General features: G+C 38.3%; 4 protein-coding genes across 4 annotated transcripts; all 4 read right to left on the reverse strand.

Moving 5' to 3' along the window:
* Positions 1-1,224: 1,224 nt before the first annotated feature.
* LOC128606826 (apolipoprotein A-I) lies at positions 1,225-3,487 on the reverse strand. Its single transcript, XM_053623284.1, has 4 exons — positions 3,382-3,487; positions 3,211-3,266; positions 2,917-3,067; positions 1,225-2,831 (listed from the first exon to the last, which is right to left on the reverse strand). The coding sequence occupies exons 2-4, from the start codon at positions 3,248-3,250 to the stop codon at positions 2,255-2,257; spliced, it is 768 nt and encodes a 255-aa protein (XP_053479259.1). The 5' UTR covers positions 3,251-3,266; positions 3,382-3,487; the 3' UTR covers positions 1,225-2,254.
* Positions 3,488-6,575: 3,088 nt separating this feature from the next.
* apoa4b.3 (apolipoprotein A-IV b, tandem duplicate 3) lies at positions 6,576-8,024 on the reverse strand. The gene is made up of 4 exons (XM_053630031.1): positions 7,957-8,024; positions 7,808-7,862; positions 7,527-7,677; positions 6,576-7,443 (listed from the first exon to the last, which is right to left on the reverse strand). The coding sequence occupies exons 2-4, from the start codon at positions 7,845-7,847 to the stop codon at positions 6,867-6,869; spliced, it is 768 nt and encodes a 255-aa protein (XP_053486006.1). The 5' UTR covers positions 7,848-7,862; positions 7,957-8,024; the 3' UTR covers positions 6,576-6,866.
* Positions 8,025-11,712: 3,688 nt separating this feature from the next.
* Positions 11,713-13,211, reverse strand: LOC128606832 (apolipoprotein A-IV). The gene is made up of 4 exons (XM_053623297.1): positions 13,111-13,211; positions 12,977-13,031; positions 12,722-12,794; positions 11,713-12,420 (listed from the first exon to the last, which is right to left on the reverse strand). The coding sequence occupies exons 2-4, from the start codon at positions 13,014-13,016 to the stop codon at positions 11,910-11,912; spliced, it is 624 nt and encodes a 207-aa protein (XP_053479272.1). The 5' UTR covers positions 13,017-13,031; positions 13,111-13,211; the 3' UTR covers positions 11,713-11,909.
* Positions 13,212-14,196: 985 nt separating this feature from the next.
* Positions 14,197-15,745, reverse strand: LOC128606835 (apolipoprotein A-I-like). Its single transcript, XM_053623310.1, has 4 exons — positions 15,663-15,745; positions 15,525-15,579; positions 15,187-15,337; positions 14,197-15,098 (listed from the first exon to the last, which is right to left on the reverse strand). The coding sequence occupies exons 2-4, from the start codon at positions 15,562-15,564 to the stop codon at positions 14,522-14,524; spliced, it is 768 nt and encodes a 255-aa protein (XP_053479285.1). The 5' UTR covers positions 15,565-15,579; positions 15,663-15,745; the 3' UTR covers positions 14,197-14,521.
* Between the last annotated feature and the right edge of the window lie 932 nt (positions 15,746-16,677).

A 16,677-nucleotide genomic window follows, 5' to 3' on the forward strand; every position in this document is an offset into this window, starting at 1 on the left:
GCAGTGGGGGGTTATGATCACAGTCCTTGGGGAGCTGGGGTGTGAGGGGAAGATGTATGTATGTATGTGTGTGTGTGTGTGTGTGTGTGTGTGTGTGTTTGGGGGTTGGGGGGCGGGGGGCACATTCCTTGAGTATGCGGCTTGGGATGCCATCTGGTCCACCGGCTCTGCGAGGGTTCACACTGAGTAGGTGAATACATTTCCGTGATTAAAAATTAACTTGAGTAAGAGTATGATCAGTTAAACCTACTCTTAAAAGTCATTTAAAAAAAAAAAAAAAAAAGGTTCCCCACGTAAATTAAACAAAGTAGCACATTTCTACCTACCTCTGCTCCCCAGCCTGTATTAGCTGAGTATGTGCAAGTGCAAGCTGAGACAAGTGCAAGCATCTGTTTGTTGCATTTGGAGTCCAGCTATAGGCTGATAAACCACTTGTAAAGGTAAGAAGTGACTCTACCTGCCTGTACAGCTTTCTGAGGCAGGCATTTCTATGTGGAGATTGCAAAAAAGACAGAGGTTGCAGTGACCTAAAGTGTTGCATGAACAATCGATTTGGTTGTGCTTGCTTCATGATTTTTAGTCATGTGCTCTCCTCTCCAAAGCTTCTTTGGTGTCAGCTCCAAAGAACAAATTGGAACACAGGGTAGATTTGCAAGGTTGCTTGGGCACATATGGCAGAACAGACTATGCTAACCACATTTGTCATGCATAAACCAGGTTGGCAGAGAACCATTCTACTGAATTTCCTACTGCTAAGAGCATTTTGTTGACCAGCTCTACCACAGAGCAGTCAATGTGTGTAGATTGGAGTTTTGTTTTGTTTTTTAAAGACATGCCAGTTATCACTAGAACATCATCATTCTATTCAGCACTTGGGCAGTGCACATCTAGGGTAGTGCTTCATCTGGTGAAACAACCAACAATGCAATATAGGCATCAATGGCAGGCATGTGGTCCATAACTATTTGCTTGTGATCTATTATATTAGCTTAAATGACACAAAATTTGAGAGTAGTCCTCTTTTAATGCTTGCTTTGGTGAATAATGAATTATGTTTGACCAATGCTGTGTTAAAAAGCACATTCTTTGCTGTGGGTTGTGTAGCACTATCTCACTTGGGCTCCTGCTATTTAAGAGTGGCTGCCACGGCTAGTTTAGATCCTGTCAGCTGTGCCTGTAAGCACCCCCAGTTATAGTGGGTGCCATGGAGTTCTGTAGCATATAACTTGAAAAACATTGTAATGTTAAGCCTATACTCATTGCAGAAGAGATGAGAGCAGGCTATCACCAGCTTTGAAGGGCAGGTCACCTGTAGTTCCAACCATAGTATCAAGCTGCTATGTGGAAAGCTTGCTATGGTATATATGGGATCTTTCCACTTGTTTCATACCATAACAATAGCCTACTACTCGTGAAACGTTCATTCTACCATCTCATAAGAGGATCATCAGTAAACTTCACTAAACAATGTGCTGCAATATTCCAGAGATGTACTCAGAAATAGATTTTAATTCATCTAAAACATGTTTATTAAAACAATAATAAACACTTCACAATAAATAAACTGTAATGAATTTTTATGACCATTGTCACAATTGGCAAAGAAATGTTTGTTGTGGTGGTGTTTTATTGTTTTGTTTTTGGTTGTTGTTTTTTTTAAGAATTTGTCATTTACATGCATCTCCACAAGATTTCTGGACATCTTTTATTATTTCTTGTTTGTAAATGCACTACTAACTGTTTACTTTTAAATATTTAATATAACATACTTCATTTGAACACCACAGAACTGACTAGTAGTAGCCCTAGTTCATTAGAACAGCTAGAATCTGTCAAAACAGTACTGTTACTAGATTGATTTACATCTATAAAAACCATTTGGTTTTCTTTTTCGCAACATTCAAAGAACATAATAACATAATATTTATACAAATATTTTACACATTCAATTTGGCAGATGTTTTAATATAGGATATATGCAAGAAATGGAAATATATTATTGCTTTAGACATGATACAAAACATGTTCACAAAGGACAAACAGCTCCTTAGAAGCATGCCATTAATACATAGATACATTTTGATATTAATGTTCCTGGCACAGGAGAAATTCACTGGTCCTTTAGCAAGTTTAACAGTTTGTTTTTGTATTTTTGCAAAATGATGGGATTTATATCAAAATACAGAATGGTAGTTTTACCAGTTTTCATGAGTGTAAAATTAATCCAGTGGTGGAAATGTGGTGTTTAGAGTATTTAGTTGGGCTTGGTGAAGGACTCATAAAGAGAGGTGAGCTGGTCCTTCAGGTTCTGGGCATAAGGGTCCAGTTTCTCTCTCAGGTCCTCAGCATAGGGAGCCAGACCCTGCTGAACCAAAGTGGCTCTCTCAGCAACCTTGGCCTGAAGATCTTCAGTCAGAGGGGCCACGGTCTTCTGGAATTCCTGCAGGTGCTGATCTACTTTCTGTCTGAGTTCATCAGTGTAGGGCTCCAGCTGGGACTGCAGCTCCTTCACTTTCTCCTCCAGACTCCCCCTGAGCTCCTCGGTCTTCTGCAGCACTGTGGTTTTCAGAGCTTCAGAGTCAAAGGACTCAGCATAAGGAGCCACAGCTACTCTCAGCTCCTCCACTCTCTGCTGAATTTGGGTCTTCAAATCATCAGCATAGGGCTCCAGTTTGTCTCTCACGGTGGTCAGATCCTGCTTGAGACGCTCCTTCAGAACTTCAGCCTCCTTGGTAAATTTGGTTATGATGTCCTGGGCTAGAGGGTTCACTTGTTTCTGGAGAGTGACAGCATACTCAATGGCCACATTAGCACCTTCTGTAAGTCTAGTGCTATAGAGAAAAATAAGGAAAAACTTTCATACATAACGAAAGATGACTTGAGACACAATCAAGACAGTAAATTCTGTTAACTTACTTGACTTCCTGGCCCAGTTGAGACTCTCTAATCGTTTTCAGTGTGTCCTCAGCAGTGTGTGTTGCCTTGGCAACATAGTCCCAGAAAGCATCAGTCAGTTTCTCCAGTTGTGGTTTGGGCTCATCACCGTACAACAAGTTGGCCTGGCAACCTGGTGAAAGAACCAAGCAATATTATTTGTACAATGAGTACTATCTATCTTTGAGAATGTAGGGTTATGTACAGTCAATGTGGATATAAACATTACACAGCCTTGAGGCTACATAAAATTACAAGGATAGAAAATGATGATACCTGTGAGTACAGCAAGAACCAGTACCAAAAAGACCTTCATAATTATTGCTTTGAGTCTGTAAAGAAATATACAAACGTATTAATGCATGCAATAAACTGAATAAATATGTAGATATTAACAAGAACTAACAAATATAACAATCAATACAAACAGTACAAGCTTTTTCTAACCTGTTCTGTCAGCCACCAGCTGTGCGTGTGCAAGTCTGTTTTAGAAGTCAGTATATATACTGTAGAGGGGCATGAGTTGTGTGTTTTGTAACCCAAAGTCCAGGAGGTAATGCATTGCTGTCAATACTACTCCACATCATAACCTCCTAAATGGGCCATCAATTACCACAGATCTTGAAGTTCAGGCAAGGCAGCAATAAACATCTGACACCCATGCTGTAATAAAAGCACAGATAACATGCAGACATGGGTAAAAGTTCAATCAGTAAGCTTCAACTTCCTTGAATTAACAAAACAAATATATATATATATATATATATATATATATATATATATATATATATATATATATATATATATATATATATATATGGTTGACCTTTAGTAATTAAAAGATTTTTGCAAACAACATTTAACTATTTATTTTATTTTAAACAACTTAAGAATAGCCACAATGACTATTCTTAAAGCTCATGTTAACACTGATGATTCTGTTAAAGTACTTCTACGAAGTAGTCTTGAACTTTGAACTTACCTAGTTGTCCTAGACTTTGATTAGTTTTGTTTTTCTGCTTGTAAACTAGTGCTGTAATAGTTTGTGTATTATATTTATGGTCATGTGTGCTCCATACATACATATACAGTTGCAATCAAAATTATTCAACCCCCATTGCAAATCAGGTTTATTGTCAAAATTGACAGACTTTCATCTGTTTGAACTGAACAAATCAAACAAAAGCAATTGAAATAGTTCAACACAACCAATGCTTCAAGTGGTTTCACCAAGTTCAACTGAAAATGCAACTTATAATGATTTCTCCTGTTTAAAAATTATTCAACCCCCTGAATAGAATCCCTCACAACAGCACAAATATGTAAAACAGGTGTTGTCTCAAGCACACCTGATGCAACTAATCAAGAGCTTTATTAGTTGCACCAGGTGTGCTTGAACTGGAACACATGAAATACCTGAACTGTCTAGGGGTAGAAAATATTTGAAATACTTGGATGGAGCAGAAAAAGAACACTATCAATGGCTGCAACCGGATCTCTGAGAAGACAGGTTGTGACAAATGCTTGGTGGCAACAGACACTGAGGTTTCAGTGAGCACAGCATGGCACATAGTAAAAGCAGAAGGTTTCCATGCCAGAGCTCCAAGACATACACCACTACTGACACATAATCACAAGAACAGTCATCAAATCATATAAATAAGCCACAGAAGTTTGGGGATTCTGTTCTGTGGAGTGATGAAACAAAACTAGAACTTTTACGCATGGTGGGTCAGCGGTATGTCTGGAGGAAAAAGAATGAAGAAAGAACACTCTGTCCACAGTCAAGCATGGTGGAGGCTCGGTGATGCTCTGGGGCTGCTTTGTATCCTCTGGCACTGGAAACCTGCAGCGTGTGGAAGGCAAGATGGACTCAATGAAGTATCAGAAATCCTAGGAGAAAATGCCATGCTGTCTGTGAGGAAGCTGAAGCTTGGGGCATCATTAGACCTTAATAAAGGACAACGATCCCAAGCATACCTCAAATTCCACCAAGGCTTGGTTACAGAAGAAGTCCTGGAAGATTCTACAGGGCCATCACAGTCACCTGACTTAAACCCCATAGAAAATTTCTGGTGGGATTAGAAGAAGGTGGTTGTAGCACGCAAACCCAAAAATATTACTGAACTGGAGGCCATTACTCATGAGGAATGGACTAAGATTCCTAAGGAATGCTGCCAGAAGCTATGCATCTCATTTGCAGCAGGTCATAACCGCAAAGTGGTGCTCTTCTAAGTTCTATAAATGCTTGCCATGAAGGGGCTGAATAATTTTGAAAATGGAGAAATCATTATAAGTTGCATTTTCAGTTGAATTTGAGGAAACCACTTGAAGCATTTGTTGTGTTGAACTATTTCAATTGCTTTTGTTTGATTTGATCATTGCAAACAGCTGAAAGTCTGTAAATTTTGACAATAAACCTGATTTGCAATGGGGGTTGAATAATTCCGATTGCAACTGTATATTTTAAGTTCAAGGTGTTGACCACATTTTTCCAATCTTCAACTGTCCAGTTTCAGTAATCCTGTGCCCACGGTAGACTCAAAATTATGTTCTTGGCTGAAAAGATTAGAACCTGTTTTTTTGTTTGTTTATTTGTTTGTTTTTATACTCTGTGGACTGTTGTGCATGAAAATCCCAGGAGATCATAAATTCCCTGAAAGTTATCTGATCACTGATGTAACATTTTCTTTTCCTCATTCTGATGTTTGATGTGAACATTGATTAAGTTCTTGATATCTGAATGATTTTATGTATTGTGCTGCTGCCACATAATTGGTGTGAACAGGGCTATCGGTGTTTGTATTAAAGTGCCCAGTGAGTGTATGTGTATAACTCAGTTAAACCTTATCAACTATTTGTATCCGCATATGCCCAGTCCTCATACTTGAATAGATCAACCTAAACATCACCACATGAGTTTTGCAGCATCCTAATCATTAAATATGCTGAGTCATGTCTGCTGGCAACTCATACATTCACCTAGAAAATGACTTGGATTAGTTAATTAATGACTCAGGAGATGTGGATGTGGAATACTCTGAGGATATAGTGCAGAGGGAGTAACCGACCTGGCATAGATAATGGGTGTGTGACAGTAAGATTTATTAAAAAAGAATGTGCCAAATGCCACTACACCTAATTAGGCCCCCTATTTAAATTCTGGTTTCTGTGTGTCTCTTTGTCAAGCATTTATTTGAGTTTTCACCTCAGTTGTGCTTAATCTCATGTATGTATTGTACTACATTGTTCTATCTCTCATTCTTGTTTTTCTTTGATCTACGGATGATCCACAGATTATCACTTTGTTTGTTTTGTTTCTGTTTTCTTTAATAAAAAAATCCACCTGCACTTGCATCCACCTCCAAGTGATCCAGAATGATCAATTTTTTGTATCCTGATTACATAACGCTGTTACCTATACTCCGCAAGCCTGGTTATTAGATACATACTAGATAGATAGATAGATAGATAGATAGATAGATAGATAGATAGTAAGTATATTACAAAGATGTGACTAATAGAAATGTGACAATTAAAAAGTACCTGTTGATACATACAGTTTAAAATATTGAGAGGCCATTTTTGGTTAGAACTATCTAGGTTTTTTCAACGTAGCAAATGAGAGACGGTAAGCTGTATGTTAATAATCAATTGCTTTATTCATGCCAGTTTGCCAGGTGTTTTATTGTAGTACAACTATTAGGAATGAAAGTGATGTATCACAAACAAGTATGACATCTACTAAGAACACATAACTCCTTAACAGTACTAGATTAAACAGCATTTCATTCCTTTTTGTTGACACAGTCTGTTGTTTGAGATGTTAGTGTTTGCATGATATGCAAAATAGTTTAAAATGTTAAGACAGTTGTCAGTTGTCAAATTAGTACAAACCCAATCCAGTGAGTGAAATGAAGTGTTTGGAGTATTTAGCTGGTCTTGGTGAAGGACTCATAAAGAGAGGTGAGCTGGTCCTTCAGGTTCTGGGCATAGGGGTCCAGTTTCTCCCTCAGGTCCTCAGCATAGGGAGCCAGACCCTGCTGAACCAAGGTGGCTCTCTCAGCAACCTTGGCCTGAAGATCTTCAGTCAGAGGGGCCACGGTCTTCTGGAATTCCTGCAGGTGCTGATCTACTTTCTGTCTGAGTTCATCAGTGTAGGGCTCCAGCTGGGACTGCAGTTCCTTCACTTTCTCCTCCAGACTCCCCCTGAGCTCCTCGGTCTTCTGCAGCACGGTGGTTTTCAGTGCTTCAGAGTCAAAGGACTCAGCATAAGGAGCCACAGCTACTCTCAGCTCCTCCACTTTCTGCTGAATTTGGGTCTTCAGACCATCAGCATAGGGCTCCAGTTTGTCCTTCACAGTGGTCAGATCTTGCTCGAGACGCTCCTTCAGAACTTCAGCCTCCTTGGTAAATTTGGTTATGATGTCCTGGGCTAGAGGACTCACTTGTTTCTGGAGAGTGACAGCATACTCACTGGCCACATTAGCACCTTCTGTAAGTCTAGTGCTATATAGTAAAAAGGAGAAATATTCATACATAAGAAAACTTGAGACACAATCAAGACAGTAAACACAGTTCTGTTAACTTACTTGACTTCCTGGCCCAGTTGAGACTCTCTAATTGTTTTCAGTGTGTCCTCAGCAGTGTGTGTTGCCTTGGCAACATAGTCCCAGAAAGCATCAGTCAGTTGTTCCAACTGTGGTTTGGGCTCATCAGCATAGAACAAGTTGGCTTGGCAACCTGGAGAAAGAACCAAACAATTTCAATTGATTTAAGGAAGAATATTTCTTTGTGTGATGGTGTTATACAGTATATTGCAGATTTTATATTGCTTTTACATGTTAAACATGAAGATAACAGAAAGTTATACCTGTGACAAGAGCCAGCACAAGTACCACAAGCACCTTCATGGTTCTTGATTCAGTCTGAGGATTATGAACAAATAAATAAAAATTGACAGTGAATATATTAAAGTATGTGTACACAATCAGTGATTCTAATCAAGCTTTTTTGATTTACCTGCTTGTTCTGTCAGGTGGCAGCTGTGTGTGTGAGTCTGTCTTAGTAGTCAGTATATATACACTGTAGAGAGGCATGTTGAATTGGAAACCCAAAGTCCAGAAGGCAGTGCATTGCTGTCGACACTACTCCACATCACAATGTCCTCAGTGGACCTTCAGTCACCACAGAGCTTAAAGTTCAGGTAAGACACTGATAGTCTGACTGTCTTGTTGAATAAAAGCAGAAGTAACATGAACACTGCAACCTGCTGCTTACTATGTCAATTGTTTATTACTATTACTATTATTATTATTATTATTATTATTATTAAATGGCTATGACTTTGGGGGACTTTGGGGGATCTTGAGGTCTCATGGTAACAGTGGAGGTTCGTTATTAAACGAAACTATTATTTAGATAAGGCTGCTGTATTCTTGAACTTTGATCACTGACTAGCAAATGACTAACAAGTTGTACAAAGTTTTAATTGGGTTTATCACATTTTGCTAGGCCAATTGCTTCTTATCTTATTAACGTAATACATGTTCATTATCGTCAGGGTAAGTAGATAGAGGCGGATGAAACGAAGTTGAAAGTTGAATAAAGTACGAAACAAAACAACAACTCAAGAACTTGTGGCAAGATACAAGGATAAGGACACAATAAACATGAAACAAGAGAGAGAGTACAACATGACAAAGATAGACAAACCAACCTATGCAAGACAACCAGTGCAGTGCAGAACATGACTATATATACAGAAGTGCTAAGGGGCCAAAAACGTGAATCAGGTGAAACGAGACATGAGACTCGGTGCAGTGGCTGAGGGGAATCATAGTTTTAAGTTCGTTCTGGCAAATCCATGATAGAACCACCCCCAGTGCAGCTGTCGAAGCATGTAATAAGTTCGGGAGGGGTGCTGGACACCCAGACCAGATGTCCCTAAGCATTACAAAGTCCATATGAGTGTCATCCCTCACGGGGCCAGAATGAGGATGCTTGACGTCTTCTCTCTGGTACAGATGCGGGACGGTCTCTTCCGCACCGCAGAGGGATGGCGCGGTATCCCCGGCCGAGTTTGAGCGCAGAGCAACTGACACCACGCAGCCAGCAGGGGGACTGAAGATCAAGGCAGAGCCCAAAGGGGGAGTGACATTTTCCATGAAGCCAGAGGGGGGAAGCTAAGTTCTCCATGAGGCCTCCACTGGAAGGTCCACCCAGGTCTCATCTTCATCATCCTGGTGGATGGCAGCAGATTCTTCTCAAAAATCTTCTGATAAAGGGCTACATTCATCGTTACTTTTTTATATGAAGTCTATATGTATATATAAGTATATAGACAGGTCTGTGCCTTTCCAAATCATGTCCAATCAACTGAATATACCACAGGTGGACTCCAATCAAGTTGTAGAAACATCTCAAGGATGATCAGTGGAAACAGGATGCACCTGAGCTCAATTTTGAGTGTCATGGCAAAGGCTGTGAATACTTATGTACATGTGCTTTTTTTGTTTTTTTATTTTTAATAAATTTGCAAAGATTTCAAACAAACTTCTTTCACGTTGTCATTATGGGGTATTGTTTGAAGAATTTTGAGGAAAATAATGAATTTAATCCATTTTGGAATAAGGCTGTAACATAACAAAATGTGGAAAAAGTGAAGCGCTGTGAATACTTTCCGGATGCACTGTGTATATATATATATATATATATATATATATATATATATATATATATATATATATATATATATATACACACACACACACACACACACACACACACACACACACACACACAATTATCTATTCAAGACATAGTCTTAGTGACATTATCAATGTGTGACTCAAAACTTAGTCCAGGAATGGCAACAGAATAGAAATAATCCTTGTACATTGCTAAGGATTTTATAGTTATATATATAGTTAGTCTTGTGTGGTCACATAGACTGCACATTTAATATAAAACACCACAACATGCCATTTATAAAATCATAAATACAATAATTGTAAAACTTATATACAGATAGTAAACTGTGCAATTAGTCTTGTATTACTGATCTGCAGTACAAAGATGTTCAGCAGCATCATATTACACAGATTTCTGTCTATTTGTGGGAGATCAGAAGTAAAATATTTACTGCTGTCTATCCAGTTTCAGTGAGAAAACGTTTATACAGAATAAAACTGTGTAGATTTGATTGTAGTCATTCCTGATTTATTGCACAGAATGCAGTGTCAAGCTCTGGTAACACAAGGAAAAGAAGGAAAGACAGAGCCAGGGGCAGAGATATGGTTTCAGAATCAAGTCACTGACAGAGTAGGTTGGCTAGAGTGGGGCCTGAAACAGAGACATGACCAGAGATTAAAGACAGGAACTGGTCAGGAACAGATATAGAGAGCAGCACAGGGGAAGGAGAATTCTAGAACTCAATTATAAATCTTGTATGGTAGCACTACTTGTATTGTTCTCCACTTGATATATCGCTTTGCTTGTATTTCCTCATTTGTAAGTCCCTTTGGATAAAAGCGTCTGCTAAATGAATAAATGTAAATGTAAATATAGTGTGGGACTGATTAAAAAAATGAAGGATTGTGGCAGAGGCCGTCACTGAGAAACAATCATGGCACAGAACCCCTCTGAGATTGATACAGAATCAGGGTCTTGAATCAAGGAGACTGACATGATCATGAACAGAGCAAAATAAATAAATAAATAAATAAATAAATAAATAAATAAAATACAGGAGCAGAAACTGAGATTGAACTAAAAGCAGGAGCAAAGACAGACTGAGGTCAAGGCTGGATTAGTGATAGAAGCTTGGGTTTGCACTGTGGTACATGTAGATGGTGGCACAAAGGCAAACCTAAAAACAACCAACACATAACATGTAACAGTTTCAATTTCAAGTAATATGACATTAACCTTAATAATACAATGTCAGTACTGTATGTCAGTACATATATATATCACATAGATTTTCAAACTTAGGGTCAGAAACACAAGGTTGTGGGAAGGGGGGTGTATTTTGTATGGTAGTATGCAGCATTTGGGACACAGCCTAAGTATTGATTGCTCAATATTACACAAGTGTTATGAGAATAAAATGACTTTATTGTGTACATCAGTGTAGCTGTCACAGTTACTGTGTTCCAGAGAAAAGGGAAACACCAGTCAACAACCATTTCTTTCAGCTACCCTAAACCTGTTAGCTCTCACTGTGACTGCCTGATCAAAAATCTTTTCAGGTGCATTGCCAACCTGCCACAGTATCATAAAATCATTGACCATAATTATTTTGGTGTTCAAATATTTTTCTAAGATATTGGGCAGGTCTTATGGTTGTAAGTTGTACAGTTGTACAACGAAACTCTAACACAAATGTAGATTGTGTTGACTTATGTAATGACACTATCCTTCTTTTGCAGAGACATTAATTATACCAGCAATAATTACAAACATAATCATTTTTTTTTTTACCTAACCCCTTTAAGTTCTTTAACAAGGAAATAAAAAGTTGTATTTTACACATTAGACCTGCATCATCATTAATTAGTTTTATATTTCATCTACCATAGAAAATGTATTCAACAAAGATGTGACTAATGTGATTAAAAAAGTAAAAAATATCTGTGGAAAAATAAGTTTGACAACATTTTTAAAGATTTTTTTGTTGTTGTTGTTGTTGAAAGTTGCTAGTATTTTTTAAGAGAAATTATGAGAAATATTAAGAGAAAATATGCTCTAGGTTAAGAATCAATTGCTTTACACATGTCAGTTTGCCAGTAATTTTATTGTAGTATAAATAAAGTGGGAGAAATTCTCTGCACTTTTAGCAAGTTGGTACAGTCCACTGTTTGAGGTGTATTCTTATGATAGGCACTAAAGAACTGAGCATTTGATGTTTAATATTTAAGGTTTTAGTGGGGGTGAAAAGCATTCCAGTGAGTGAAAAGTGGTGTTTCGAGTATTTAGTTGGTCTTGGTGAAGGATTCATAAAGAGAGGAGAAATGGTCCTTCAGGTTTTGGGCGTACGGTTCCAGTTTCTTTCTCAGGTCCTCGGCATGGGGTGCCAGACACCTCTGGAGATCCTCAGTCAGAGGGGTCACGGTCTTCTGGAAATCCTGCACGTGCAGATCTAATTTCTGTCTGAGTTCATCAGTGTAGGGCACCAGCTGGGACTGCAGCTCCTTCACTGTCTCCTCCAGATTTCCCCTCAACTCCTCAGTTTTCTGCAGCAAGTTAGTTTTCAGAGCTTCAGAGTCAAAGGTCTCAGCATAGGAACCCAAAATTACTCTCAGCTCCTCCACTCTCTGCTGAATTTGGGTCTTCAGATCCTCAGCATAGGGCTCCAGTTTGTCTCTCACAGTGGTCAGATCCTTCTGAAGATGATCCTTCAGAACGTCCACCTCCTTGGTAATTTTGGTCATGAGGTCTTGGGTCAGAGGGCTCACTTGTTTCTGGAGAGTGTCAGCATACTCACTGGCCATATTAGAAGAAGAAGAAGAAGAAGAAGAAGAAGAAGAAAGATTTTGTAAGTGATACATACACACACACACACACACACACACACACACACACACACACACACACATATATATATCAGCAAGAAACATAATAATAAGAATTACAATTTAAAAAAAAAAAAAAATGTATGTATGTAAAAAAAATTTATAATAATTCAACACTCTGGAGTAAGGAAGGAGAAGCATGCCTATATAACAAAAAAGGACTTAAACCATAACAGTAAGACAGCAAAGTAAACACAGTTCTTTTAACTTACTTGACTACATCTCTCAGTTGATAATATCTAATATAGTCCCAGAAGGCATCAGTTGGTTGCTTGGCTTGGCAACCTGAGGGCACATAAATACATATAGATTCTTTGCACTAGTATAATGATTGTCTCCGTGTAACTTTGAGCCTATTTTTTAAACAGTTTGTTTCAACCATTAGCACTGACATCATCTAGCAAATAAATGTCACTAAAAATCAGTGAATGGAGATATGCATTTCATAAAAATCATAAAACATTTACCTGTAAATGCCACAATGGCAAGCATCAGGAAAACCTTCATCTTTGCTGTCTTTAGCTATAAAGCCACAAAGAATGTATTTTAACTTTTATACAACTGACCTTTAGGTTTTTTTAATCAGTGTTCTCCAGCTCACCTCTTTGTAGTTATTCCTTGCTGATCCTGCTGTTTTCTCTGTTCAGTATGATTCTGAGTGTAGCCAGGGCTGTTAAATAGTGGGTAGCAAAACCCAAAGTCCAACAGTAAGTGTCTAGATGTCAGTCAGTTCTGCTCCTCTTTGTTTGCTTTCAGTGGCTTTATTAGGCAATATTTTGGACCTACTACAGAATGGTACAGAGCCCTTACATGAACCCTTAATAATATGACAGTAAATACCACTGTGTCCAAGATGTTTATGGTATCTGGATCTATTTTCCAATGATTACATTTCAGTGATTTTTTATGTTAATCATTTCGCTTTAGTATGTAATCGTACAAAAATATATGGAGATTGTTTAGGTAAATCAATGAGAAATGTGTAGCCTTATTATGAATTAATTCACTTTGGTCCAGAAGGGATATAATGCCCCAGAAGGAGAATGCAGAGAGAAATGTCTAGTGTCACATGCTTGGTGCAAACAGATGGAGTTTATACCAATTGCATAGGCCACAACCCTGTTACACTCTACACTGAATGTATCATATCACAAAGTGGTGTTTCTGGGGTGTGTGAGTGACTTTTTGTTGGTTCCACTTGGTGTTTTTACTCATAGGTTCAGAATAAAAACTGGAAATAAACTTATAACATAAAATAGCTATCCTACTGCCCTTCTTTTTCACTGAAAGACATTTCAAGTACGATAAGAAACAATTCAGTTAATCATTTCAAACATGATTAAATTTCAGACAAGATTTTTTCCTATATATTATTGCTTCCATATCCATACAAGTTTATGCGCCTTGTCAGGAAGCTAATATTACATATTTAATTTTATTCTTGTTTCGGATAACCCTACGTACATATCCCTACGGTTATACAAGTGAAGTATCATAAAATCCACACTGCTGTGAGCTCTGGCATTGTTTTCTACTTTAAAAGTGCACAGGCATTAATTTTTTATTGTGGCTTATCATACATTTTTACAAAACTCTTTGAGTTTTTTAACAAATAAATAAAAAGCCATTTAGTTCTGTTGAAAATAATTATGTTATGTATGTAAAGAATCAACTGCTTTACACATGCTAGTTTGCCATCATTTTATTATAGTATAAATACAAGTAATGGAAGTGATGTATAACAAAGAAATCTACAAAGAAAACCTTAGCAGCACTGGATCAATACAAAACAATTATATTTCAATGTTAATGTCTTTGCAAGTAGGAATTCACTGCTTTATTTAGTTGGTTGGCACAGTGTGCTGTTCGACATATTTTGTGTCATGGGAAAAATTGTTTGAAAAGACAGTTGTCAGATGCCATAATATAGAACTGAACATTTGATGTTTAATATTTCAGTGTGGTAGTTTTCATTAGTGAAAACACAGTCCAATAAGTGAAAAATGGTGTATTTAGTTAGTCTTGGTAAAGGATTCATAAAGAGATGTGAGCTGGTCCTTCAGGTTCTGGGCATAGGGGTCCAGTTTCTCTCTCAGGTCCTCAGCATAGGGAGCCAGACCCTGCTGAACCAAAGTGGCTCTCTCAGCAACCTTGGCCTGAAGATCTTCAGTCAGAGGGGCCACGGTCTTCTGGAATTCCTGCAGGTGCTGATCTACTTTCTGTCTGAGTTCATCAGTGTAGGGCTCCAGCTTGGACTGCAGCTCCTTCACTTTCTCCTCCAGACTTCCCCTGAGCTCCTCGGTCTTCTGCAGCACCGTGGTTTTCAGAGCTTCAGAGTCAAAGGACTCAGCATAAGGAGCCACAGCTACTCTCAGCTCCTCCACTCTCTGCTGAATTTGGGTCTTCAGATCATCAGCATAGGGCTCCAGTTTGTCCTTCACGGTGGTCAGGTCCTGCTCGAGACGCTCCTTCAGAACTTCAGCCTCCTTGGTAAATTTGGTTATGATGTCCTGGGCTAGAGGGCTCACTTGTTTCTGGAGAGTGACAGCATACTCACTGGCCACATTAGCACCTTCTGTAAGTCTAGTGCTATAGAGTAAGAAGAAGAAATGTGGATATATAAGAAAAGTTGACTTGACACACAATCAAGACAGTAAAAACAGTTCTGTTAACTTACTTGACTTCCTGGCCCAGTTGAGACTCTCTAATCTTTTTCAATGTGTCCTCGGCAGTGTGTGTTGCCTTGGCAACATATTCCCAGAAAGCATCAGTCAGTTGCTCCAGCTGTGGTTTGGGCTCATCAGCATAGAACAAGTTGGCTTGGCAACCTGGGGGCACATAAATACATATAGATCATTTGCACCAGTATAATGACTGCTTCCGTGTAACCTTTGGGCCTTTTTTTAAATTCAGTTTATTCCGAGCTTTTTGAGAACATCTAGTAAAAATGCCACTGACAATTATTATTATCAATAAATGGAGACAGACATTTCATAAAAATCATAAAACCTTTACCTGCAAATGCCACAATGGCAAGCACCACGAAAACCTTCATCTTTGTTGTCTTTATCTACAAACACAAAGAAATAAGATGCATTTCAACTTATATGCAATCAACATTTAGCTTTTTTTAATCAATGTTCTGCAGCTCACCTCTTTGTGAATATTCCCTGCTGAATGTTTCTTAGTCCAGTATGCTTGTGAGTGTAGATAGGGCTGTTGTTATATAGGCAGGCGAATATTGGATATTACAACCCAAAGTCCAACAGAAAGTGTCTAGTTGTCAATGCCACTCCTCTTTTTTTCATTTTCATTGGTGCTATTATTAGGTAGACATCATATGACATTGTATTTTGGACCTACAACCTGGGACGGGGCTTATGCATGAAACCTGTCAAATCTGAAAGCAAACTTCACCTTTATAATGTATCTGAATTTATTTTCCAGTGATTATATTAACCTTGCTTGCTTGAGTAATTCACGGTATCCTGGTAGGAGCAAACATAATGGGATATCTGAATTCTTAGACAAAATGTTTCTTGAGTAAAGGTTTGCTATCAAATGGAAATTTGTATTAGAGTAGGACAGTAAAATAGTAGTGGAGTAAAGAAGGCCTTTGGGCTTCCACAGTTAATAGTGCTGTTTGAAAATCTAAACTTTTGCCCCAGAAGCTTAGTTTGTGTTCATGCCTTGATGATAAAGCCACAACCAGCACCAACAGCCCCGCTACACATCTAGTTACAGTAGCTACAACAGTTATGGAACAATAATAGAACATGGCAGAATATGCTACTTGCTGAAATTAAATTGTAAACCAGTCTTATCGTCTATTGTATTTTTTGCTGAAGACAGATGCTAGCTAACAGATAACAGTATGCATGTAATATTTCCTAATATAAGTATGGAGGCAGTAACAGATAGAGTTGAGTCAATCACATGTTTTATGTCAATCATTTAGTCCCAGTGTGTAATTCTACTCAAATATATAGGGATTGTTTGTACCAGTGAGAAACGTGTATCCGTTAAACTCATTATTTCACTTTCTTCCAGCAGACATGTAATAGCCCTACAGGAGAGTGCAGAGAGAAATTCGATGGACTGCAAAAACATATGTTAAGAAGTTCAAACCCATGCTATCGGTCACAACTCTGTTATACTCTACAGTGAA

This window comes from Ictalurus furcatus, chromosome 1 (genome assembly GCF_023375685.1).
Source record: "Ictalurus furcatus strain D&B chromosome 1, Billie_1.0, whole genome shotgun sequence".
In the NCBI taxonomy this organism is placed as follows: domain Eukaryota; kingdom Metazoa; phylum Chordata; class Actinopteri; order Siluriformes; family Ictaluridae; genus Ictalurus; species Ictalurus furcatus.